The sequence below is a fragment of the Mastigoproctus giganteus genome, chromosome 5 (assembly GCF_048544385.1).
Source record: "Mastigoproctus giganteus isolate SK-2022 chromosome 5, ASM4854438v1, whole genome shotgun sequence".
Lineage (NCBI taxonomy): Eukaryota > Metazoa > Arthropoda > Arachnida > Uropygi > Thelyphonidae > Mastigoproctus > Mastigoproctus giganteus.
Genome location: NC_143579.1, coordinates 211,335,651 through 211,361,357, shown reverse-complemented (window position 1 = coordinate 211,361,357; position 25,707 = coordinate 211,335,651). Strand labels below are relative to the sequence as shown.

The 25,707-nt window shown below is 34.6% G+C and overlaps 1 protein-coding gene across 1 annotated transcript in view; it reads right to left on the bottom strand.

Annotated features, from left to right (window-relative positions):
* Window positions 1-25,707, bottom strand: part of Atac2 (Ada2a-containing complex component 2) — a 95,257-nt gene that overhangs the window by 14,351 nt on the left and 55,199 nt on the right. Inside the window, exons 9-14 of the mRNA XM_090373682.1 lie at window positions 22,767-22,887; window positions 17,541-17,627; window positions 12,655-12,726; window positions 8,417-8,529; window positions 6,609-6,695; window positions 2,012-2,130 (exon numbers count right to left, since the gene is read on the bottom strand). Of these exons, the coding sequence (XP_090229808.1) occupies window positions 2,012-2,130; window positions 6,609-6,695; window positions 8,417-8,529; window positions 12,655-12,726; window positions 17,541-17,627; window positions 22,767-22,887 (599 nt within the window). The remainder of the gene's footprint in view (window positions 1-2,011; window positions 2,131-6,608; window positions 6,696-8,416; window positions 8,530-12,654; window positions 12,727-17,540; window positions 17,628-22,766; window positions 22,888-25,707) is intronic.

The following is a 25,707-nucleotide window of genomic DNA, read 5'->3' as shown; positions in this document are numbered from 1 at the left end:
ATTTCATGGATCTGCCTGTGCAGCAGCAACATATTAAGAGGCCCACATACATCACAGACTGGCACTCCCAGTAATTCAACATGGGATATTGGTTGGATACTACATCAGTAACTGCTGTGTATACAAGTGCAACTCATCTGAGCGTCACAAAATCCACTGCGGCAGGTGCTATTCAAAGTTGAAAGATCTTAGTGATACTTCAGTGGTGGGGGAGGCCTCACAAACAAGTTTGTGAGGCCTGTGCAGCCTCACAAACTTGTTTGTGAGGCTATAAAGAGAGTAGTTCATGCCTCATGTGTTTTGCATAAGTCTAATATAAAAGTAACCAAAGAGAAACAGTATTTAGAGCAGTGGTGTTCTTAACATTACTGATTCTAAAACAAGAACAGAAGGTGCTATGGAATGATAAACCTTGCTGTACAAGAGTTTCATTCCAGTGAATGTGTTTGATTGTAAAGAATGCCAAAAAAATGCTTTCTGACAAAGCATATTATTTTTGACCATGAAGTCTGATGGTAGTACCTGAAAATACAAAGAACAAAACTTAGATGGATTTGAAAAATTACACACTTTTCACATTGCGACAACACTACAGAAATGGATCAAGCAGTATTGGCACAATAATGCTCCGTGTCTTACAGCTAGGGTCAGTACAAGTCTGGTTGTGAAAAATGATGTTGAAAAGTTGGATGGACTGGCTTGAAAACAAAGTCTCAAGCCCACTGAACACCTGTAAAACAAATTGGAATGCTGGATTAGGCTACGACTAAAACTACCTCTTTCCAAAAAAACTCCAACAGTTACTTTGCAGGTGGAATTGAGGCAAATTCTCCACCAACACCTACTGAAAATTGGTATTAAATATACCCAGAAAGGCTGAGGCTGTCCTGTCATACTGGTTAATATGAACTGATGTGGGAATTTTGAGGGTTTTTTATAATTGTCATAATTTGAAAATAATTTCTGCAGTATAGCATTCTTAAGGGAGCTAAATCAAAATCCTTACTAAGATCTAGTTATATAATATCATAATTGTTTTCCTGGCATGTAATTTCTTTATGATCATCATAATTAGCCAGGTTTTATCAAGAGAAATAACCAGTTTTCACAATATGCTAGCAAAACTGGGTATTTCTCTTGGCTAGAGTAATATTGCTACTACATAACATATTGTCTCTTAAATATTAAGAGGCTATTGTAGCATACTGGGATGACCCTCAAATGGATAAGGGTTGGTTAAGTGAAAAAGACAGAGGGCAGTAATTAATTGGCATTCTTCAGAGTGGACTAATGTAGTCAGTGGGATTTCTAAGGATACAAGTGTTGAGGCTCCTCTTGTTTGTGATTTTTCTTGGTGATACTGGTGAGAAAACTGCCGAAGTCTGCTGATGATTTGCAGGTAACAAATGGAACCAGACTATGCTGCTTCAAAATGACTTAGATCCATTACACATAAGGTATGAAAGATGACAAAGGAAATTTAATTCTGCGAAATGTAAAGTTTTTTCATTGGGGAAAAGAAATCTATGACAAATCTTTAGGCACCTCCGTAGCCAGGTGGGCAGGAGCAGCAGTGCGTAACACACGCTTCTTGATTAGACCGGGGTTCGAGCCTGTGACCACCAAATACGGAGGATGTGGAAAGGTCAGGGAATGACCACCGCATATCCCCGGAGCAATATGGCCTTAGTTGCTAATGTTCCTAAAAACCAAATAACAAACAATCTTTAATTTCATTCTGACTGGATACTGTATGTCAATTTTACTGCAACTCACTCAAATAAAATACACGGAATAGTTAATTCAATCTATTATGAACTTTCTGGTTCAATAGATGCACCTGACTAAAAAGATGATGAACACGGCTTTGGTGGAAAATTAAAATAGATATAAACAAAAGTGTAAATATCTTTCCCTTTCTTCAAAAGCAGTGGCCAACTGCTCCTCCCTATCCTAATTAAATTAAATTTGGGCTACATTTAAAAAAATAATAAAAACAAGCAATACTCACAATCAATGCCAGGCCAGAAGAACTCTCGACAGAACATGTTTATAACTGGGATGTGTTGTGGCCTTACATAGCAGTAGTCAATGGGATACCTAGGTGGTGGATTCCAGCTACTATCATTCCTAAACAGTAAACAACACCAAACATTAAAATAATAATAAATAGCACTTTAGTGCATGTTACAGGTGGCAAGTGGGGAAGAAAAAAAAATTGTGTTATTTGAACTGCATTTTAAGAGTTTCTTTTCTTTCTTTTTGGGTCTTTAAGAAGAAACCTTTTGCACAGACTTCTGAGATATACACCTCACATTTGAACTTTGGATGTGTGCGAGAAATCCACTGAGGTGTATATCTCAGAAAACACATGGTTAGCCCTGGAATGTAGAGAATACCCCTATTTTTCTGTAGATGATGAGTCCTTTTCTACTTCATATGAGAGTCAACTGCTTCATTAATTCATTAGTTTCATGAATAAGGCTGAAAATCTTTCAAATCAAGAATGTCTCAAAAGAATAATTATACACACACAAATAAGAAAACAGGGATGCAGTAGGAACATTTAGGATTTCGTGAGCCACCTAAAAATTCTAGAAATCAATTGTGGGTTACATTTAAATAAACAGATTAGTTATTTAAATGTAATCCTCAATATCCTATTAATTTAAACAGGTATCGAGAACACCATAACTTTGCAGGACGCAGCCTACTTTTTTTAAGATTTGAAAACAAACTCCAGGGGTGAGTTTCAAAAAATGTTTAGACATTTTTAGGCATTAAATGTAACAGATATCAATTGGTATCCAATTAATCTCACAATTTAAGCTCAAAAACTTTATGTATGACTTACACTGTGATTTAGATCTATACTATTCCGCATATGGCTTTCAAGCATTTAATGAAGTCAACTTTGTAATTCACTGTATTCGATACAGAGGTGGTAGATGACTCTCATCAACCGGTGCAATACCACCACTTTGCTTATTGGAGGCTTGAAGTGGTGGAACCCACGTTTAGTCTCCAGAGCTAGGTTCCAGTCAACCCTTCCCCATCTCTTCCATCACGCAGTAAGACTGATGTCTTTTGAGGTTATGATGGACATCATGGCAAGGTCCAAACTTCCTTACATTTTGAGAGTACAGCTCTAAAATGGTGTTCGCAGGCCGGCCACCGGACAGAACCTATTGGTAACTCTCTAGGAGGCTTCCAGATCAACTAGTGTACAATCTTGCTACCTCTACTCTGCCAGATAGTGATTGGAGTGAGTCCGAGCAGTGTGTGTGTGGTGGGGGGCGCATTGTCGAGGCCACTTTATGTCAAGGATCTGGGTATATTCTTACCATGTGTACGCCATATCCAAAAATTTCTTTACTTCATACAGCATGTCCCCCCCCACCACTTTTCTTACTATTGAATACACCATGAATTATCAAGCTAATACAGTAAGCTTATCTACAAAATGATCTAAACCTCCCAAGCACTTCCTAATTCATTTCACAAATATACGTGGTCTCAATTCTAATCTCAACGATGTCCATTTGCAGTCTGCCAAACCCCATGTACTTTTTCTGACAGAATCTCAGTTATCGGTTAATTTAACTACTGCTTATCTCAGTTGCCCAAATTATTCACTATATGATTCCTTTTGCCTCAAAGGTGGTACTTGTGCATATGTCCATTCCGATATTCCCTGTCAGAGAATTGGTAATTTGGAATCTCCTCTCTTCGATCTTCTCTGGCTTAAAATCTCTCTACCTCATTGTGTCAAATTCATCTGTTGTCTCTACCGTTCTCCCAACTCCACTAATCACTTAGAGCTCTTTGACTTCCTCTCTTTGCAACTTGACTTTCGCCGGTCCAACTTTCCTAACAGTGAGGTAATCTTCCTTGGTGATTTTAATGTTCACAACTCCAGTTGGCATCCGTTTTCTAGTCACACCGACCCAGCTGGTCGAGATGCTGAGGCTTTTTGCAATTTCTAATGACCTTGCACAGATTGTTCATTTACCTACAAGAATACCAGACAATCCTGACCATACAGCCAACACGTTCAATCTTTTTCTCATGAACAACCCTTCTAAGTACACGGTCGAAGTGAGTGGTCCTTTAGGTACCTCAGATCACAACTTGGTGATTGTCTCTTCTCCAATGGAGCCTTTATCTCATGGCTATTCCCAACCTCGTATTTGTTTGGCATTACAAGAATGCAAAATGGGATGACCTGAGAGATTTCTTTTCTTCTTTTCCTTGATCGGACTACTGTTTCAAAACTTCTGATGTCAATGTTTGCTCAGATCGTGTCGATGAAATTATTCTAGAAGGAATGGAATCCTTTATTCCACACTCCACTTTAAAATCTCGTCCTTTATTTAAACTTCAGTTTTCCAATAAATGTGGTAAGGCTGTTCAAGAGAAGAATGTTGCATATCGTAATTGGCTTGTTTCCAATTCTTCAGTTTCATTTTCTGCCTACACCAAAGCTTGCAACAAATGTAAAGCAGTCATTAATCAGTTCAAACTAGATTTTGAATAGGCTAAGAGTAGAAAACTTGCTTCTTGCAAGTTTTCTACTTGCAAGAAGAAAACATTTTGACTTTTTGCTTTTTGACAGAGGTGCTCCCACCTCTGTCAAAACCAGATGGTTCTCTTGTCACTTCAGCCAAGGATAAAGCTGACCTGCTAGCATCCCATTTTTCTTCCAACTCATGTATTAATGATCTTGGTAAAACACCTCCCAACATGCTCCATTCAATACCTCCTGTGGTCTTCTGTCAAAAGGATTTTGACAAATCTCGATGCTAAGAAAGCTCCAGGTCCTGATGGTATTTCTCAACTTGTTTTCAAAACCTGTACTCCTGAACTTACAACTGTTCTTTGCTGCCTTTTTTCACTTTCTTATTCCAAAGGTATTTTTCCTTCTGCTTGGAAATTTGCTAACATCCAGCCAGTTCCTAAAAAGGGTGACAAGTCCCTCCCATCCAATTATCGTCCCATTGCAATTACTTCTACTCTTTCTAAAGTAATGGAGAAATCAATTAACCGCCAACTCTTAAACTACCTACAAACCTTCTGTCTGATCAACGATCGCCAGTATGGATTCCGTCAGTGTCGATCCACTGGTGATAGTCTGGCTTATGTTACTCATTTATGGACAAATTCAATGCAAAAGGTTAGTGAAACACAAGCAGTTGCTCTTGACATCTCAAAGGCTTTCAATCGTGTTTGGCATAACGGTCTTCAAAACAAGCTTCCATCTTATGGTTTGCCAACAATTTTTTGTAATTGGTTATCCAGTTTTCTCTCTGATCGCTCACTGAGGGTGATGGTAGATGGCGCTCTGTCTTCTCCACTAATACTGGTGTCCCCCAAGGTTCAGTTCTTTCCACCATTCTTTTCCTCTTGTATATTAATAAACTTCTTCCATTGACTGGAAATCTTATCCATAGTTTTGCCGATGACAGCACATTGCATTCCACTTTCCATTTTGAAAAACCTTGCCCTGCTCAAACAGCTTCAACTTCTTGAATATCCGCTGCCAATTCCTTAAATGCCGATCTCCAGCGGGGCAAAGACAACTTAGTTGATTTTCAATCCTTCTAAAACCCAGTCTTGTCTTATATCTCGCAAAAAGGATTCTTCTGCTCCTTTGGTGACACTCCAATTTCTATATGCAAAATGATATCTCTCTTTTGGCGAGTATCCTGACTTCTAATCTCTCTTGGCACAAGTACATTACAAATATTGCTTCCTCTGCATCCAAAAAACTTGGTTTTCTCTTTCGCTCTTGGCGTTACATTTTTCTTCCAAGCTGTTCACTCTGTACAAATTGAAAATCCTCCCTACCATGGAATACTGTTCCCACATCTGAGGCTGTGCCCCCCAAAACCTCTCTCAGGCTTCTAGATTCCATTCAGAAGAGGGCAGTTAGGTTAATTAATGACTCCTCTCTAAAAGAGTCTCTCCACTCTCTGTCTCATAGATGTACAGTTTCTGCTGCATGCCTTTTCTACAGATACTTCCATAGGCACTGTTCTTCTGAATTGGCTTCTATAATTCCTGCTCGCTCGCTCTCTTTCAAAACAGTCCAAACACGTACCGCCACCAGCCAACATCCATTCACTGTCCAACTTCAAACTCACAGAACCAACTTTTCATCTTCCTCATTTATTCATTAAACTGCCGTTTTCTGGAACAACCTTCCTTCGTACGTATTTCCTAAAAATTACAATCTACAGAAGTTGAAGTCTAATGTCAACAAATATCTTTCTTCTTCTCAACCTCCAAGGTTGAGAAGACGAAAGAAGCACGGCACTAAGTACTATAGGGTCTAATACCTCTCGTGTTTGGTGTTTTCATAAAAAAAAAATAAATAAAATACTGTAAAGCCAAATTTCTCTGTTTTGTAACTTTGGTCTGGTTTTTTTTTTTTTTTTTTTTTAATCGCAGCTACCATCAAGCACTAGATGCTGTAAATTATAACAAAACCTAAAGAGAAAAAATTAGTGGTTCCTGGAGGTAATCTTCACCTCAAGATATTTTAAATTTGGGTTTTCAAAAATTCTTTATACAATACTAATAAAATAAATCTCCAACATTAAACTCACCTAAAAGGATAGGCTGTGATTTCCTGTAATAATTTCAGTTTCAGAGGCACTGAATGATAGTCTCGAAAAATAAACGGCTTTAATATCCTGAAAAGACAAAAAACAGAAATAATTTTCATATAAATTTTACACTGATGAAAGAATACAAGGTGACCCAAATTAACTTTGCTTATTCAAACACAAGTAGAGATCTTCACTCTCATCAGCCTTGAGATTTGGACAATATTTGGTGCATATTGTGGAACATGTGGAAATGATTTCCAAAAAAAAAGGGAGGGGGAAGAGAGAAAGAGAGCATTGCTTGCAATTATCCTTTGCAGAGCAGCACTCAGTGCAAAAGATATTAGCACCAAATACTTTTCCAAAACAGTCTCTTCTACTACTATAAATACAAGATTTATTTGCATTCATCAGCTGCTGCCGGTCCTGCTGAATTTGTATTGCAATTTCTAGCTCATGCACTCTTACAGCCTGAATTCCTGTGGGACACCTGTCTACACAGAAAATACTTCTACATAGTCACTACACATTAAAGAACATCTATCAGCAGACCCTCTAACAAGCTCTGTGACTAGCAAGCACTAACCATTCCATGATTCAAACTGTAGTTATCCCTATAGAAAATGCTTGAGAAAGTAGAAAAGAAAAATAATTTATCATTAAACATTCAATTGATTCAATATTTTCTAGCAAAATGTATAACTTTAATGTTCTGTTTATACTCCAGAATGACTACTAGGTCAAGGCAGTTTATAATTAATCATTACTCATATTCAGCGATCATTCAGGCTTAGATCGCAGTCCAAATATGTGCTACTACACTCTCTATACTCTCACAGTTGACCACTTGGCTATATCAGGCCTGCATAATGTATTCTTCTTTGACTTCCATATGGTTCTGTATGATATAATCTTTCCTGTTTAAAATGTGGAGAATAATGAATGGCTGAAAGTTATCAAAAAAAAAAACCAAGATATCCTTAAATATATAAAACTTAGGTCATACTACCATTAATACAAGTAAAAGCTGTTAATAATAATAATCTGTTAAGACTAGAATGTATTTTGAATTTTTTTATTAGTTAGCTAATTTTGTTACAACAGTAACAAAGATCAAATTTGTTAAGCTGTCTGTTAAGTAACAGTTTTTTTTTTTTTTTTTTTTCTTATTTAAGATAATGCGCATTCTCAACAATTAATACTACTAACAACAATGATCGTATTTTCAACTTCACAGACACTTGAAAAACCATAAATGTTTCATCATTTTTGGAGGAAGAATTTTAAATATATAGCTAAAATACTTAAGTTTGACACTCTTGGGAAGAATTTTTTCTGTACAATTTTTTTTATCAAGGACAGTAAATCAGTCTTAAGCAGTGGTCATAGCATTTATTCTTCTTGAAACACAATTTTCTACTTGAAGAGAATATAAACTACTGCAATGTTAAGCACTACATTATTGCGTTTGGTAGCCTACTCACGATGTAAATATCTTGGACGGTACAGGTGCCTTAAAGTACAAATTAAAATAAATAAAAATATTAACATAGGAATATGTTCAACAATTTTAATGGGCAGAACTGCAGTCACAATCACAACATTTTTGCAATAAACTAAAGTGCTGAATTTGGAATTACAGTAATTTCAACAGTAATAAGATTCCCAAATGGAGTAGGAAAGGGATGGCTGCAAAGAGAAGATGAATTACTATGGAAATTTTCAATATTAAAGTAACAGGGAAAATTCTAAATATATTTTACTTAAAACTTATTTTATATTAAAGATTAGAAAATTGCTAAACTGACCTGGTGGTATAGGGACTAATGATGCACTCTCTCTGTTCATCTTCCAATCCCATAAGGCGAGTAACAAAGCTAGTATGGTGATAGAAACTTCGCTGAACAGAATAACGATCAACCTAGAGGGTAAAAGTTAAAAAAAATAAATAAATAAAAAAGTAACTTATTTGTGTAATTGATAAATTTATGAAAATTATGAGCACATAGGTTTCATTTATCCATCATTTCTTTGTATGACTGTGCAAGTGATTTCACAAGCACTATTTAACATAAACAAATGAGATTTACAGTGGAGGTTCCATTAAAAAAATTCTTGAACCCAAGAGGTGAAGAAAGGTCAATTTTAGTTTAAAGTGATTTTCTTGATATTTAATAAGAGTAGTAATCAGGGTACGATTCTGTAAGGAAATGTGAAAACATGACAGCATTTTGGACTTTGGGGCAAAGACTGCTGCTAACATCACAATGGGGCAATCTGCATGATTTCTTCTCCTTGTTGGACAACAGTTTAAATACACTAATTCTTATATTTGTTATGATCACAACTGATATCAGCTATGTTATGGAATTGCACAGCTTTATTCCCCATACATTTTAACTGCATCCAAAAATTAATCTAAACTTTTCTTTGCTAACAAATCTGTCAAAAGATATAAACAAAGCATACCATAACTAACTTGCATCAATATTCCTGGCTCCTGTTCTGCATAGCAGACTAAAGCTTAAAAAAATTGGTTGCAAAAATGTTATAACGGATCCAAAATTGATTTTTAAAATTCCAAGAGTATATAACTTGCCATATATGCAAATAATGGCTTTAACAATTCTTGCTGATGCTATGGTCACAACTGCTCTCCATTTTTTATTTTGCTAAAGAACCAGAACCAGATGATTCTACTGAATCATTACTATAGCAACCATTCCTCTAACTTTTTATAGTGATGATTTTAGTAAATCTCCTTATCCTATAATGCCAAACACATCTCACTCAGAGCCTTCACTGCTTTTTTAAGTGAAATATTAGAAGATTAAGCATACCAACAAGTCTCTAAGCCTGGAGGAATAGCATTCCTCCAGTTCTTCAGAGTGAAGAACTATTTTTTGTGCTTCTTTTTACACTTTTATTCTAAATGTTTTTATCTGCTGATTGAAAATTTCTTGTCTTTGGCCAATTCTCAGAAAGGGAAACAAGTCACTGCCATCTAATTATCATCCTATTGCTTTTACATTAACTCTTCCTAAAGTAATAGAGAAAATTCATTACTCCATGGATAATTCTTGCATCCTTCCGATAATATAAGAATAAATAAAATTTATTCTTGTTTTATATGATTTTAATATAAAATTTATTTTATATTAAAATCATATAAAATATAAACAGTACATTAAGAAGAAGTAAAATAAACACATATAATAAAATGGCTGTATGCATATACAGGTATGAGTGAGTAGTGCAGAATAAAAAACCTAGAATAATTCAAGGTAAAAAAAAACTTTTTTTAGAGTGGCTAACCTTTTTAGGCATGTTAGCATATATGTGCAAAGCATCTATTATCTTCACCATGTCTATCCATTCATCTGTACGTAACAACTCAACTCTTAGTGGATGAATTTTCACAAAATTTTATATCTGGATCTTAAAGAACGATTTATGGAGCCATCTGAAATTCCATTAAAATTAGATCAACAGAAATTAGGTAATTATTATTTTTTTGTCCATCTGTCCACACATAACAACACAACCCCTAGTGGATGGAATTTTCTGAAATTTTATATTTGACTCTCTTAAAATGATTTATCGAGCCTTCCCAAATTTCATTAAAATTGGGCTAACATAAATCCAGCGACTATTATTCTCTCTTCTTTTTTTCCCCATATAAGCTATCCATATACTGTATATTGTAGCTAAAGCACTGGAGATTATGTTTGTCATGACTGGAGGAATGAATAGGCAATATGGTGGATGCATAAAATGGATGTTCTCAGTTTGCACACAAAAGTTGTTGCTTTTTGTTCTTTTTGTTATTTTTTTTTTTCCCCGTTATAAATCATGAATTATTACTATTTGCTAACGTTCCTGAAATGTAATTCACTGAGCATGTTAATAAACTTGTTAGAATAAGTAACAATATACTTTCTAAAAAGAGAAGTAGAATGTTACCTATTAATAATGTAGTGCCACTGCCCCACACACAGCCAATTCTGTGCTTTGGCACATCAGCATCTGAAAACACACCGATGAGTGCCAATAAGCACCAAAATGATCATGTCACCACATTACTTATAAGTAACAATATACTTCTCTTTTTAGAAAAGTATTGCTCTTAGAAATGCAACATGGGGCAACTCATGACAGTAGCTTTACAATTTGAAAGAACAATGGTTTTCATTAGCTTTGCATAATTTTTTGTCTGTCTATAAAAAAATTAATGCAAATCCTAATAGAGACAAAAGGTGTAATGTACAGATAGACTAACAGCAATTAATTAGCTATTTTGGAAACAAAGGTTTTTACTCCTTTTGGCTTCTCTGATCTCATGAGTTGAGATCGGTATATCAACTGACAACCCAACTCATTATTGGGTTGTCAGATGATATACCGATGAGATGCCTAGCCTCCCACCAGTAAGCACAGAAACAACCATCTGAGATGTGGTGTGCCGCATTATTAATTAAGTGATATTCTCTTTTTTAGAGAAGAGAAAAAACAACACCTCTCTTTTTTGAGAAGTTTTGTGACATAAAGAAACTTGGTGGTAGCCTTGCAATCTGAGAGAATGATACCTTCCCTTAGACTTTACATCTTTTTTCTTATTAAAATTGATATTTAATTCTATAAAAATGAACATAAGTCATATTACAAAATGAGTGTTTACTGTATGAAGATGCCGTGCAATAACCCCGTCTAGAAGCTATTACATTTCTGGCATGTTTCCAATAAATAAATTAATCATTTGAAGTAGTGATGAGCTGTTGGGTGGGGGTTGATTTTACTGGTGCAAAAATAGGGGGTCAAGATCTATGTTGACTATAGCTATTGCATGATGAATTGTGATCTCTAAGCTCTGTATATTAACTCTATAAATCATGAATCCATCTGACCACAAAGTACTCATAAAACCTTTCTAAAAATTTCTGCATATTTGACTAAGGCTTAATCTCATTTGACAATGAGACTAAGCTCCATGCCTTTTCCACATATTTTTTCATGGATAATTTTCTTCTGAATTAGAATCTATAATTTGTTCTTTTGTCCAATAATTTATCCTTTCTCCAGAAAGATGTTTACATTAATAGTTTTATCTGGTATTGAAGTTAATCCACTTCACATGGATGTGTAGTTTTCCCAATAATTCCCAATCCACACATTTCACTGCAGATATATTCTTTTTTTTTAGCCAAACCAACTAAAGTTAAGGCAACACTATATTGTGACCATAAACTGCTGCATATATTCTATGTGCCTGTTTTAACTTGAATTTCTGGGGAGGAACCATACAACTCTCATTCAAGACAAACTATCTCAGTCAAGGTATGAAAAAACCATAAAAATTCTTCCTAGCTAATGGGATTAAAACACGTCTTTTCCACCAAGTGTGGAAGGACAGCAACCATGCCCACTGTACTACTGCAAAGAAGCACCACACAAGTTAGTAAAAATAACTTGAGAATATTTAAATGGGAAATTAATATATTTTAATCATGAAAAGGCTGTGGATTTCTTCTCATTAAATACTCCACCAACCATTATTAATTCCAGCTGAAAGCTTCCTTATATACTGATAATATCTACCAACATTAACTGAAATGGTTTCCCCTAACATGTCTCTCACATTCATTATGAAAAAAAAAAAAAAAAAAAACATGTTATGATTGGAAACCTGTTGAAGACCACCTTCCATGCTATGGATCCAATAAATTTAAATGCTCAAATAAATATTATTTATTTTGAACTTGCATTGATCTTTTATTCTGTCTGTGCAAGAATCCATATCAATTTTCTGTATGAATTCTATAAAATTAATAAGAATATATTAACTTTATAGAGAAATCAATATTTAATTGTATAATAAAACAGAATACATTCTATAAATAGAAAACGTTTCCTTGATCACATTAAAAAGCTGGAGACAGAAAAATCATTGCACTTCTGATAATAATTGTTACTTATTTATTTATTAGTTTTCCTTTACATTATTTGTTTTTTTATAGTATATTTGCATATACACACATGCATTACATACCTGAAAACGATCCAAAATACGATCATCTATTCCAGTTCCTGCTTGCATTGATTGACTATGTTCATTTTTTTCCTGAAAGAATGTAAAAACAATATGAGTGAATTTACACACAAACAAATGAATAAATATAGATATCTTGGCAGTCTGCTAACAAGTGATGGGAGAAGCAGTCAGGAAATCAGAAACAGAACTGCAATGGCTAAGAGCATTTGAGAAGAGGAAGAAGATATTTACAGATGGAATGGATATCAAGTTAGGGAAAAGGTTAATTAATGCTTTGTATGGAGCATCATTCTTTATGAGGCTGATACTTGGACACTAAAAGAGAAGGATATTAGAAGAATTGAAGCAGCTTTTGTGGTATGTGCAGAGGCGACTGGAAAGAGTGAAATGGACAGATAGGGTTGGAAATGAGTAAATACCAAGGAGGGTACGTGAAAATCAAAATAAATGATATAAGGAAAAGGAAGAAAAATTAGACTGGACAGGTACTGAGGGGGAGAGTTTGTTAAGAGATGTAACTGAAGGAAAAGTGATAGGCAAGAAAACTGAGAGGAAGGACAAATGGAATGTTGGATGATCTGACAGCAGCCAATGGGTATCATGAGCTGAAGTGGGTTTGTTTGTTATTTGGATTTTAGGAGCATTAGCAACTAAGGCCATATTGCTCCGGGATATGCGGTGGTCATTCCCTGACCTTTCGCACTGCTGCTCCTTCCCACCTGGCTACGGAGGTGCCACTGAAGTGGGATAGAGACAGAGAGATCGAGATGTCACTGAGCTCTGGCTATCACAAACGCCATGTGACAGAGAACTTATGATGGTGCAATCACACCACCAAGCACCAAGAAGTCATGGAACACTTGTAGCTATGAACAAAGAATGCATTTATTCAAAGAAATTAATAACTTATTGGCTCGCCTTTAACCATAATAACTGGTTCATGCAACCTGGAAGATTTTCCTCCAATTTATAGGAAAATGCTGGTGTTACTATGTTCCACTCTTCCTTTTAAAGCATTCATGAGCTCCAATAACAAAGAGGCCTCATCCTAATTCTGCTTTCCAATCCCCAAAGATGTTCAATTTGGTTGAGGCTGGGGATCTGCACTAACCATTACAACTTCCAACCTTATTCTCTTCAAACCATGTATTCACAATCATCGCTTTGTCACATGAAGTACTATGTTGGAAGACATGAGGATAGCTTCGATAAAATTTCCATGATGTAGCAATCATGGGTCCATACACTGTGAGCAGTGAACCTATTCCATACCATGATAATCTCTCCTCCCCAAATCTAGGCCATGATCTCCTCCAAACCTCATAGCTGGGAAACACACTCAGGTAGTAAGGATCCTCCAGGCATCCTTCATACCTAAAGCATGCCCATAAAACTGGAAAAGTACATAGCAAGACAATGCTCCACAGTCCAGGTTTTGTGTGTCCTGCACCACACTAGTTAATGGTGTGTATTTATGTTATCAAACACTCGTAGGCTACAGATCTTCTAAGAAAATTCATCTAATGAATTTTCAGGTTTGCCTGTGGCCAAATTCACATTAACTAATTCGTACTTTTCATGGTCTGATGGTGAGATAAGATAAACAGCTATCTCAAGATTCTCCTATTACTATTTTATGCCTGTCTGGTCATTTCTTGAGCTTAATGTCACTTCTGGACTTCTATTTCTTCAACAAACTGCTAACTGTCAACTTGGAAATGTTTCATTCCTCAGCAATGGCACACAGACATTTTCTCATGACATTCACCTATCTTTCCACTCTAAAACTCTATTAAGCCTTTTTCATGTACTCATAATTCAGTAAACATTTGAAATGAATTATAAGCTAACCAACCAAATGTTTGAATTTTCATGGTCACAAACAAGTTCCTGCTGTAAGTGGGGTGATAAATAACGTTTGTTAGGATTAAGTTTATAAATATATGGTAGAATTTCTCTAGCACAGAAGAACAACAATAAAAAAATATTCTTAACTTTGCACAAAAAAATCGAAGGATTTTTCCCCTTCACAATTACTTTTACAATCAAAAGCATTCAGGCGTTTTTGTGTGGGATCAGCTTAATAATAACAATTAAAACAGCATATATTTTAACATTCATATACACTGGTGTTCAAAGAAAGTGCATCACCCCTTAAAATTGTAATTGTCGTCCGAATAATGTAAATATATGGCAATATTTCTCACAGATTGCATCAGATAAGACTGACATGCGTAGGTGATGATGTGATATTGCATCAGCTGTTACTTTCAGCTATATAAGCACGCTCTGCAAGAGTTGCAGTCATTCCTTGCTTGTGTCATGATGGCAGTTATGTGCAGTTGATGCCATGAAGAAAGACTGCTATTGTTGCTTTACATGAGGAAGGATGTTCTTCCCGTCATATTGCTTACAGAGTGTCTTGTAATCAGTTTACAGTGAGTAGATTTCTTTCCAAACTCAAGAATACTAGTTCTGCTGATAGGAAAAAAAAGGAACCAGACTCAAACGAAACTCTATGACAAAACAGGACCGCGTTTTGAAGCGCTTATGCCTTAAAAACTGTAAAACTTCTTCCTCTGAGCTGAAAAGAGAATGGAAAGAACATACAGAAGTGGTAGCAAGTGCAGTAACAGTCAGAAGATGCCTCTTCAAAAATGGACTTGTAGCCCATCGTCCTAAGAAGAAGCCCCTCCTCACACAAAAAATAAAAAAGGCCCGATTAATTTGGTGTAAGGAGCATGTCAAATGGACCCCCGAGCAGTGGAAGTCAGTTATTTTCGTGGATGAGAAGGAATTCAACCTGCATGCCTCTGATGGGAGACAAATGATTCACCGTAGACATGGTGAAGAATATCATCCAGACTGTATGGTGTCTATAGTGAAATTCCCTACTAGCCAAATGATATGAGAGTGCATTTTGTATTGTGGAGTATGTCACCTGCAGTTTATCAAAGGTTTCGTAATTGCCAATGGATACCTGGCTATATTGGAAGGCAACTTGCTGCCAACCATTACAGACCATTTCAATCTGCCAAGTAACTGCATCTTTCGGAACTCCGTTCCTTGTCATCGAGTGAAAAGTGTAAGTAGGCACTTCTGTAGGTACCTTAGCTTCATTTCTGCATTAGAGGTTCGACAGTAATGTGTTTACTTTTGTTACAGGTGAAAAAATGGTTGGAAGAATGGTCCATTACAACTCTTAGCTGGCCAGGAAACAGCCCCGACCCGAATCCTATAGAGAACTGTTGGCATTGTGTGGAATCTGCAGTTGCCAGAAAGAAACCAAAGACCCTTCGTGAACTTCAGGAAACCATAATTTGTGTTTGGAACCACAAACTATCAGTTAATATAATAAATCTTCAGAAATTTATTTTGTCAATGCCTCGACAGTGTGCTGCTGTCATCAGGGCCAGAGGCAGTTCAACTAAAAAGAAGTTTGCACCCAGTGAACTTTTCATTTTGTTTTCCATTTAAAATGATAAACTGAAGCAAACTGAGAGATCCTGATAACATTTCAGCCATAATTGTCGTGTTTACCAAAACTGTTGTATAAAGGTTGCAAACGCTCATTTTGGAATATTTTAAGAGCACCTGTCAAATATTATTTAGCTTTGCCTTAACTATTAATAAATATCTTTTGTTTATATTTCTATAAACAAAAGATGTGATGCTAGTCATTAATGAAACATACCATTGCAAAAAAGGGTTAGAAATGTGAAATTCCTAGGTGATGCACTTTCTTTGAACACTAGTGTATATAAATAAATTTGCACTATGTATGAAAACTATGTGCACATACTACACCATTCAGAGAAATTCAAGGAAATCAATTTTTTTTAAAACAGATATAAAAGTTATAAGTTAGTCAACACAACAACAATTACTGAAGTTAATTGGTGACCTAACTAATTAGGTCACTGAAAGCTTAAATTTTTATATATTACCTAGTCTTGGCACATTATAGCCTTAGTTGCTAATGCGCCAATAAAATCCAAACCCAAACTGAAGTTAATATAATAAATAATAAACTGCAAGGAATTTTAATTTGCTCATCACTAATCAAAACCGACTTTATATACTAATAATACATTTTTGAGGATTAGCCTACAGACAGGCCTCGCATTACGCAAGTTCAATTAACGTGATTTTCAGTTACCGCTATTTGAAAAATATTTGAAAATGATAAATGAAAATGAGTGTTTGCCCACTGCCCGCCTCAGTGTGTTCAATCAACCATCGGAAGCAGAAGTGTAACTTGTTTGTCTCTCGCTAATAAAGTCACATGCATTTAAAACTTCTAATTTTTAAATGCTAAAAAAAATAAATAAATAAATAAAATAATAATAATTTCATTTTTAAATGAGCCAGATGAAAATTTTACCGCAAAGGACTTAACGGTAAAAGAAATAGATGAAATCTATCATATCAAAGAGAACCTCAAACAAAAGGTTTGAGGTTCTCTGATATTTTCTCCACAATATTTATTTTGCCGGGGCCTAGAGAAGATTGTTGTCGGCTATCAGAAATTGATTGACATAAAAAAGAAAGCCAACGCTGTTCAAACATTTCCAGAACAAATAGTTTCTTCATTGTGAATTTTGTGCAATAAACATTTAATTCTATAATTACATGTATTTTCATTATCTTTTACATGGTATACAGTTAAAAAGTTATTTAAAAGGTATTTTTAAAATTTTTTATGGAGATTACTGAAGGTCACGGATCAATTATAATTTTTTCTATTGATTATAATCGTTTTAACGCTTTTCTGTTTTTGCGCGATGCACTCGCGGGACGAATTAATCGCGTTTATTGAGGCCAGCCTGTATCTTTTTTTAATACAAAATTTGACTTTTATTTGAGAAAATAAAAAAACTTACTTCTCTTATTTCTGCTGGTAAAATCCCACACAGAGACTGAACTGTGACATCAAGATCAAAGACTGATAAATTTCTTTCTCTCTTAAGCTGAAAAAAATAGAATAAATTATAAAATAAAGTATATATGATAAAGTATATGAGAATACTTTATGTAATGCTCAGACAGCTTTCATGGGCGATTATTATATAAAAATACGGTTTAACCAACAATTTGGCCATGTTCTATTCTTCACTTCACACCAAACGGTACAGTATTTAAAATAAATCAGCAGTTTTTAACAATGGTTCTACAATTCTTTAAAAAAAACTTTTTGTATAACTGCTCAATTCTGTTTATCTGCTTTTATAATGCCATTACCAATTTAAAAACATTAAATCATTATATTTAAAAAAAATTTTTTAATTAAGGAAAGAAATTTTTAATTTTAATGACAATGCTTAGTGTGTGTGTGTGGGCACACACACACTTCTATGTCATCTAAATCTGACTAAAATTTGATTAAACTACTACTTGTTTAGTAGATCCTACCCATCTACATGTTTTTTGCATGTCATATTTTTTTGGCCACCTTGAATTCAATATGGCAGCTGCAATCATATTCTATGGGACAGTAAATGAAAATCCATGCTGTTTGCACTATGACTATGCAGATACTATCACAGTCGAAGATGAGAAATGCATTTCAAGAATGGCTGACTTCATATTAAAGTGCAGAAACCAATCAATCTGTATAACCTTGTAATTGTGCCTGATTTACGACATTTCACTCTTACTGGTAATGATATAGAATTAATACCATTTGTTGGTATTAATTCTAAATCATGCACTTTCTTGCTTTAATTTTCAGACTTTCTTCCATCTTCAATCTGACTTTGGCCCTCATAAATCTGAATTTTGAAAATTTTACAAAAAAATGTCTCATGCTTCATTGATCACTGTCATTTCAGCTATAGTAAATTGATTATAGTAGTTCAGGGTAAACTTTGCTGTTACTTCCTGAAGCAGCGTGTGATGGATATCATATTTTTATTTTAAGAATGTGATTTTGGAATTCATTTTGTTAACTTCACTGTGCATTAATTTCTTCATTATAATGCTTTCAGAGTTAGAGTAGCAGTCACAAGGAAGTTCCACAAGTCAAAAAAAAAAAAAAAAAAAAAAAATCCTGCTCACTCTTAACAGTTTAGAAACGCATCACAGAAGGTTTTACTTTGGCAGACAATGAGAAACATGCTATGTGAGGAAGCTAACTACAAGTTTGTCTAGGTCATATTTAGACAACTGTATTAATTAACTGTTTGCAATAATATGATTAATTATATTAATATAAACTATAATTTTAATATACAGTAAGACCCCCGTATCTGAGGGGGATACGTTCCAAGACTTACTGTGGATATCAGCAAACACCTGCTGACCCCATATATAACGTGATTTTCTTGTACATACATATGTATAATAAAGTTTAATTAATAAATTAAACACCCAGTAAAACGTTACCAACATTAAATACGATAATAACAAAGTACAGCAGACTCTGGATTTCCCAGGATTGGATTAACCGGGAAGCGAATTAATCGGGACACTTCAAGACTCCAAATAAAAAAATAAAATAAATAAACCAGAAATCATAAAATTCAAGTAATAACTAGAATAGGTATAAACAGATATTTTGCAAGTCGTAAATAAGCGACAAGAACCAGCGTTATAAGTCGGAATTGGGAGATTAGTGTACCTATTATCTTGCAATCCCCGCTGTCTTCACACCTATCGCTCAAAACAAAAAACAAAAAAGAAAAAAAAAAAAAAAAAAAAAGAAGAAAGAAAGAAAAAAAAAGAGAGACCAAATGTTTAGTTTGATTTAGTGCATTGCGTCAATTGTTGTGTTCCGTCGCACCGCAAAAGGCAAAATTTGTTTCGTTATTTATGTCAGGGATGTTGGAATTTTTTTTTTTTTTTTTTACAGTAACTATATATATATATTTTTTGTTTAGAAATCATGAAAATGATGGGCAAACACAAGAGTTGTGCTTTCAAATTAAACAAAAACTTGAAATTATTCAAAAGTTTGAAAACAGTGCATCCATTAATTAAATGTCTAAAGAACCATTATAATGTTGGTGACCAAACCATACACGACATTGTAAAAAATAAAGGGAAGCTATTTGATTTAAAATCGACATCGTAAAGCATAAAGGGAAGCATAGTATTGGACCCGTAAGTAGTACATGTTAAGTTTTTTCATTTTTTTCCCATGGTTAACCGGGGGTAACTGAATCAGCAGATACGGGAGCACAACTGTATACTCATACTTTGTAATTATGGGATAACCATTACTATTTTAACTTTGAAATGTCAAATATTTTATTCTCACTAGATGGCTGTCTTTGAATATTTATATTCTATTCACCTGTTTTTCTATTTCATTTTTTCCTGACCTTGTTGGTCAGTACTGTGTATGCTTATTAATTGCATAGTGTTATGTCTACAACCACTCAATTCAGACTCTTCTAGGTTGAGAGGTTACTGAAACACAACATTCATCCTTCACCCACTGGAGAAACTTGTAGATTCCCCTCGAAAAGATGGGGCATCAGTAGCCAAATTCTTCTTCTATTCTTTTTTCATGTATTTTCACTTATTTTTCATTAGGCAACCTTTATTCTACTCAATTTACTCTCTCCAAATTTTATTTCAGTTTGTAAAAGCTTTTGCCAGGCAAGAAGACTTAACATCACACTGACTTTCTAGAGTTTTCACTTCTGAAAAATTTCTTCTGTTCACTCTAGTTTTTCATTTCTGGAAATCCTGAACTTGAAAAGAAACACACTGTTTCAGTGGTTTTTTTTGCATTTTTCTTCTTTTCTTGTTATTCTGTTTTTCTATACAATTATGAGTGGATTTTACTATTTTAAAAATTTTTATTCTACATTTTCTGTCTGGTTGAAATAAACAAGAATTATTTGTTGTATTATACTAATATAACTGCCACTATAACAGTCTCTCTCTCTCTCTCTCTCTCTTTGTAACCTAAGGTTTAGAATGAACTGTCCATGAAAGTTTCACAAAGTGAGACATGCTATAATTGCCACAAAGGCAATGGTTGTTGCTTTGCTGCTCCACTGGAATACTGCTATCTTTTTACAGTAGAAAAATTACACAGTGTAATTTCAACAGTGGTCAATGATCTGTACACTGGGATTTAATCCCTGATTTAACACTGAATTGTTGGAACTTAACCCTTTCAGTAACCAATGATTTGTGCAAGTGCACAAATAGTAAAATTCACTCATTGGCTACTGCAAGAGTTAAGTCTCAATATTAGCAGAATTATGGGGTTCAACTATATACTGACATTACATTTGGGTATGGCCGATTTGCACCTGTCAATGTTAGTTATATTATAATATAATAATTCTAAGCTGAATAAACTTCACCTACAGTGCATAACTTTTGTGACAGACTGCATTTCTTCGGTGCCTCCGTAGTCAGGTGGGAAAGAGCAGCAGTGCGTAGCACATGCTTCTTGATTAGACCGGGGTTCGAGCCCGTCACCACCAAATATGGAGGATGCGGAAAGGTCAGGGAATAACCACCGCATATTCCCGGAGCAATATGGCCTTAGTTGCTAATGCTCCTAAAAACCAAATAACAACATAACTGCATTTCTTGTTTTTTATCATGGTGATAAAAATGTTAAAAAGGAATCTATTCTTTGAATTTACATATATCGGTCCTGATAAAATTCCCTTAAGAACAATTTTAAAGGTTTCTTAGAAAATACAATTCTTGTTATTTTCAATATCCTCAATTTTGCATTCATGTCATGCTTTATCATTACTCTAATAAAAATAGCGATGACAAGGCATTTTGATTCTCAGGACTAATTAACTTACTACCTACAAAGTTTGCTAATGATAACAACTGAGAACTATTGTGGTACTGTACTTTGCCCATAGTACAATATTTTGAAGTTACCCACCATTTCACTGGCAGAATGTCTGTGGTACTAGAATATCACATAGAGGTCCAATGAACTGATTTATCCGCATTCCCCACAATTCACATGTGGGACGATTAACACTGATTTTGTGGAATCTATTTTCTTCACATGGTCATGCTGATGACCCAGAGTTCCACAAAAGTTAAGTGAATTCCTCAAACAGTAAAAGTTAAGAAGGCAAGTGGCAGCAGTTCGTTGAAAGGAAAAATGGTGGCTTATTTCGTAAAGGCACTTTATGAAAGAGCAGCACAGGTATTAGGAATTTCTTGAATAAGTGTTGAAAGTGTGTATCAACTGAACAACAGCCACTGGAGCCAAGAAGACCCAAAAGATGTGCAAGTGTTGCCAGAATGGATTTCAGAGGATTATTTAAGATGTTTGATTTATAACAAACAGATTAATAATCATAATATATCATTACGTATTTTACTTCTATTGATAAAGATAGAGATTAAATCTTTTGGAAGCATGATAATTGAAAAGATTTAACCAAATGTGCATATATGGCAGTTGCCAGAAGATATCGGCAACAAATGAAAGTCTTTCATCACAAAATTACCATCTAGTTATTTACTTAGATGCAGATATTTAAGCATCTAAAATTGACATACATTACTACAAGGGTGTTCTGCCATTTTAACCATATTTACATTTTAAACACAGAGAATGGTACCACAAAATTTTAAATGCTATTACGTTATATGCATTTTTAAATATGCAGGAAGGTACAGCAAAATTTTTCAGATAGCTATACAGTTTCTGAATGGGGAACACTTGGTGAACAGATACAATACCATGCTGCTATAGTGATATGGTTGCCAAATAGCAATTTCTGGAAAGTCTGAAGTTAGAAGAGATGGACTTTAATAAATGTATTTATTTTTATGCACAGTATCATAGTTACAATATATGTCACTGTAACAATGAAGTTATCTTAGCATTTCATTTATCACAAGGAAAAAACACACTATGAATGCAAATGTATGCATTTAGACTCTAAAGCGTTTAGGGCATAAGCATGTATGCATTCATAATCCTACAAGTAGCATTGAACAACATTACAACTGTAATATTACAAATTAAAGATATCCTTTTTTTTAAATAACTGCAACTCATCAAAGGGTCAATAAGAAGATACCTGGAATGATCAAGGGTTTTTGATGATTATTAAAAAAATGATTGATAAAGAAGTGAAAACAATGCAAAATGCCACAATACTTACCTTACGTATAAGAAGCTTACGTCGCAATCGCCTAGCCTCTGGATTCTTTTCTACTATTTTAGATAGCTTTTCTAGTTTTTTAAGTAACTGTAGCTCTTCATAAGGACTCATGAGAACATACCTGTAAGGATAAAATTCAAATTTTCATATCCAGGAAATAATTATATCAAAAATTACTGATATTTAATCAATAATTTTTAATTATAACAATTATTAAAATGTATTTGTAGTACATGATCTATCCATTTATTTATGTTAGTAGTTTTAAATTTTTTCAGTAATTAATTCTATCCTTTATCATTTTGGTACATCTTGTAAGTATACAATATATGGGCATTAAAAAGTATGTGCAAAAATTTGCAGGGCATATTATAGGATTTAAAATAATAATAATAAAAGTCATATAAATGTGTCTAAAAATGCTTTATTTCAGAATTATTAAACTTTCAAAACATATAAACAAAATGACATACCAATTTTACAATAATTGTTTAAAGTTACATCCTTGCACTCGAACACAGACCTCAGTTCACTGAATTAGTGACTGCCAAAAATGTTCAAACATTCACATATCGGTGAACTTGTTTCATAGCCACATTGTATTATATATTGTATTCACTGCTGCTGTTACATGATATCTAGAACTTCTGTTTCATACAGTGTGTTAGTTTTTGACAGCACAGGGAGGTTTCCCCCATCTCCACTGATCCTGTTTCATACATTAGGATCTTTAAATGAACCTACAGGATGTAGTCAAAGAAATTCACATTGGGTGACCTTGCTGGAGGAGTGTTGCTAAGCTTAGCGAAGCAGTCACCATGAAAGGTGACACATGGCCCAATTAACTGATCACTGACAATGCTGTATCAGACTGCACTTGACAGGCTCCTTACCATTTCTTCCACTTACTCATGTAAGTTGTATGCATTTATGATTCCACCCCATGCAATACTTGCTCCATCAGCAAACTGCATCTTGCTCATGAAACTGAACTTAAGTCGAGGGCATAATGACATTATGAACCGAGGATAATCTGCTGAAACTCTGCAATGACTATGCTTTCTGTAAATGCAAGGGGTACAATTGCTGTCTCCAAAGAATGTGCCCAAGTTTTCCAAAGCAATTTTTGGAAAATTTCTAATTCTTGCTTCTGAGAATTTTTATGATACTATTCAGCCCACAGTACATCAGTTCTTATGACTCTACAGTTCATACAATTTTTGTAGTGTATTACACGTATATAAATATATGTATTTGTGGGCTGATCCATATACTGCACAGACTAAAAATATCAGTTTTAAAGGAAAAAGGGCCTTTCACCTGAACTTAGCTAACTATGACGTTGATTGAAGAGGCTTTAAAGAATTTTTCCAGTCACAAATAGGATTTGAATACAGGACTCTCTGAGAGACAGAAAGAAAGAAAATTTCTAGAGATGCACAAACTGTTAACAGCGTTTTGACTTACAAACTTTCAAGAATCGTGCAAGTGAGATGGCAGCAAGCCAACATATTGTTTCAACACACTTCCAAAGAGATAAATATCTAAATGGGCTTTTTATGTATTAGATTACAAGTGCAAAATAAATTACATCATAACAATATAAAAAAAAAAAAAAAAAAAGTAATCACAGTTCATAATATAGCTGCATAGGATTTATAATTATATACTCATACAGCTGTCACAATTACAGTTCTGTAATTGTGACAGCTATATGAGTATATAATTATAAATCCTATAATACAGTTAGCTATATATAAAAATTATAGAAATGTTTTAAAATCTATCATGTTTTCTAAAATACACCATGCCCTTCGCTAAGTTGTGCACCCCATTTTTTAAGACATGAAAAAGAAAATAAAAAAAAATAAATATGTGAATTTAATTTCTATCAGCACCATGATTTCCAATTTTTTTGTGCCTCTTGAATTATTTTCAGTTTTTCACTAACCGTGAGAGACCATAACAACATGCCTTTACTACTCACATTTAACAGAATAAATGAGGTGTGGCAATAAAGTTCCCAGACTGGTGCAATAAAAAGAACACAAAAGTGAAGGAACTCAAATGCGGTTTTATTTTTATTCAAAGTAATCACCACCTGATTGAATGCCTATTACACTGTTCAAAAAGTTTTTGAGAAGAGTCAACAAAGACGTCCAAACACATGATCATCAGTTTGGCAGTTACATATTTCTTTATATCCTCAACACACTGAAATCTCTTTCTTTTGAGAGCAGTTTTCACCTTGAGAAAGAGGAAGAAGTCCACTGATGATAGATCGGGAGAGCAGGGTTGATACCATGTTTCATTAAAAACATGGCATTGTACAGACTGCAAAATTTGATGAATTGTCTCCTTATTCTCCCTTGCAAGGGAGCTTCGCAACAAATGCAGAATGGGTGGGGCATTGTCATGCAAAAGAACCAGCTGCATTTCTCTCAAAATTGCAGCCTCACTCGGGATATGTGTGTTAATAGTCTTTGAAGCACCTTATGTAGAACACAGCATTGATTCTCTCCCCTTCAGGTAAAAATTCCTTGTGAACACACTGTTTGTCAAAAACATAATCAACATCATCTTGTGGTGGACTTCTCTAAACGAAACTTTTTGGGCGTTGCTGATGATTTTGAAGTCCAATGCAAGCTCAACGTTTCATCTTTGGGTCATACAGAAACAACCAACGCTTGTCTCTAGTGACAATACAGTCAAGAAATTAGGATTGTCTTAACAAGTCTAGATGAAGACATTGCATGATGACACTCTCTGTTGCTTCTGCTCATCTATGAGACTGTGCAACACAACACAAACCTTCCTTTTCCCTAAATCTTCATACAGAATTTGACAAATCAGCTCCTTATTCATATCCAACTCATCAGCCATAATTCTGAGGGTCAAACGATGATCTCTTGCCACAATTTCCCCAAACTTTTGCAACTCT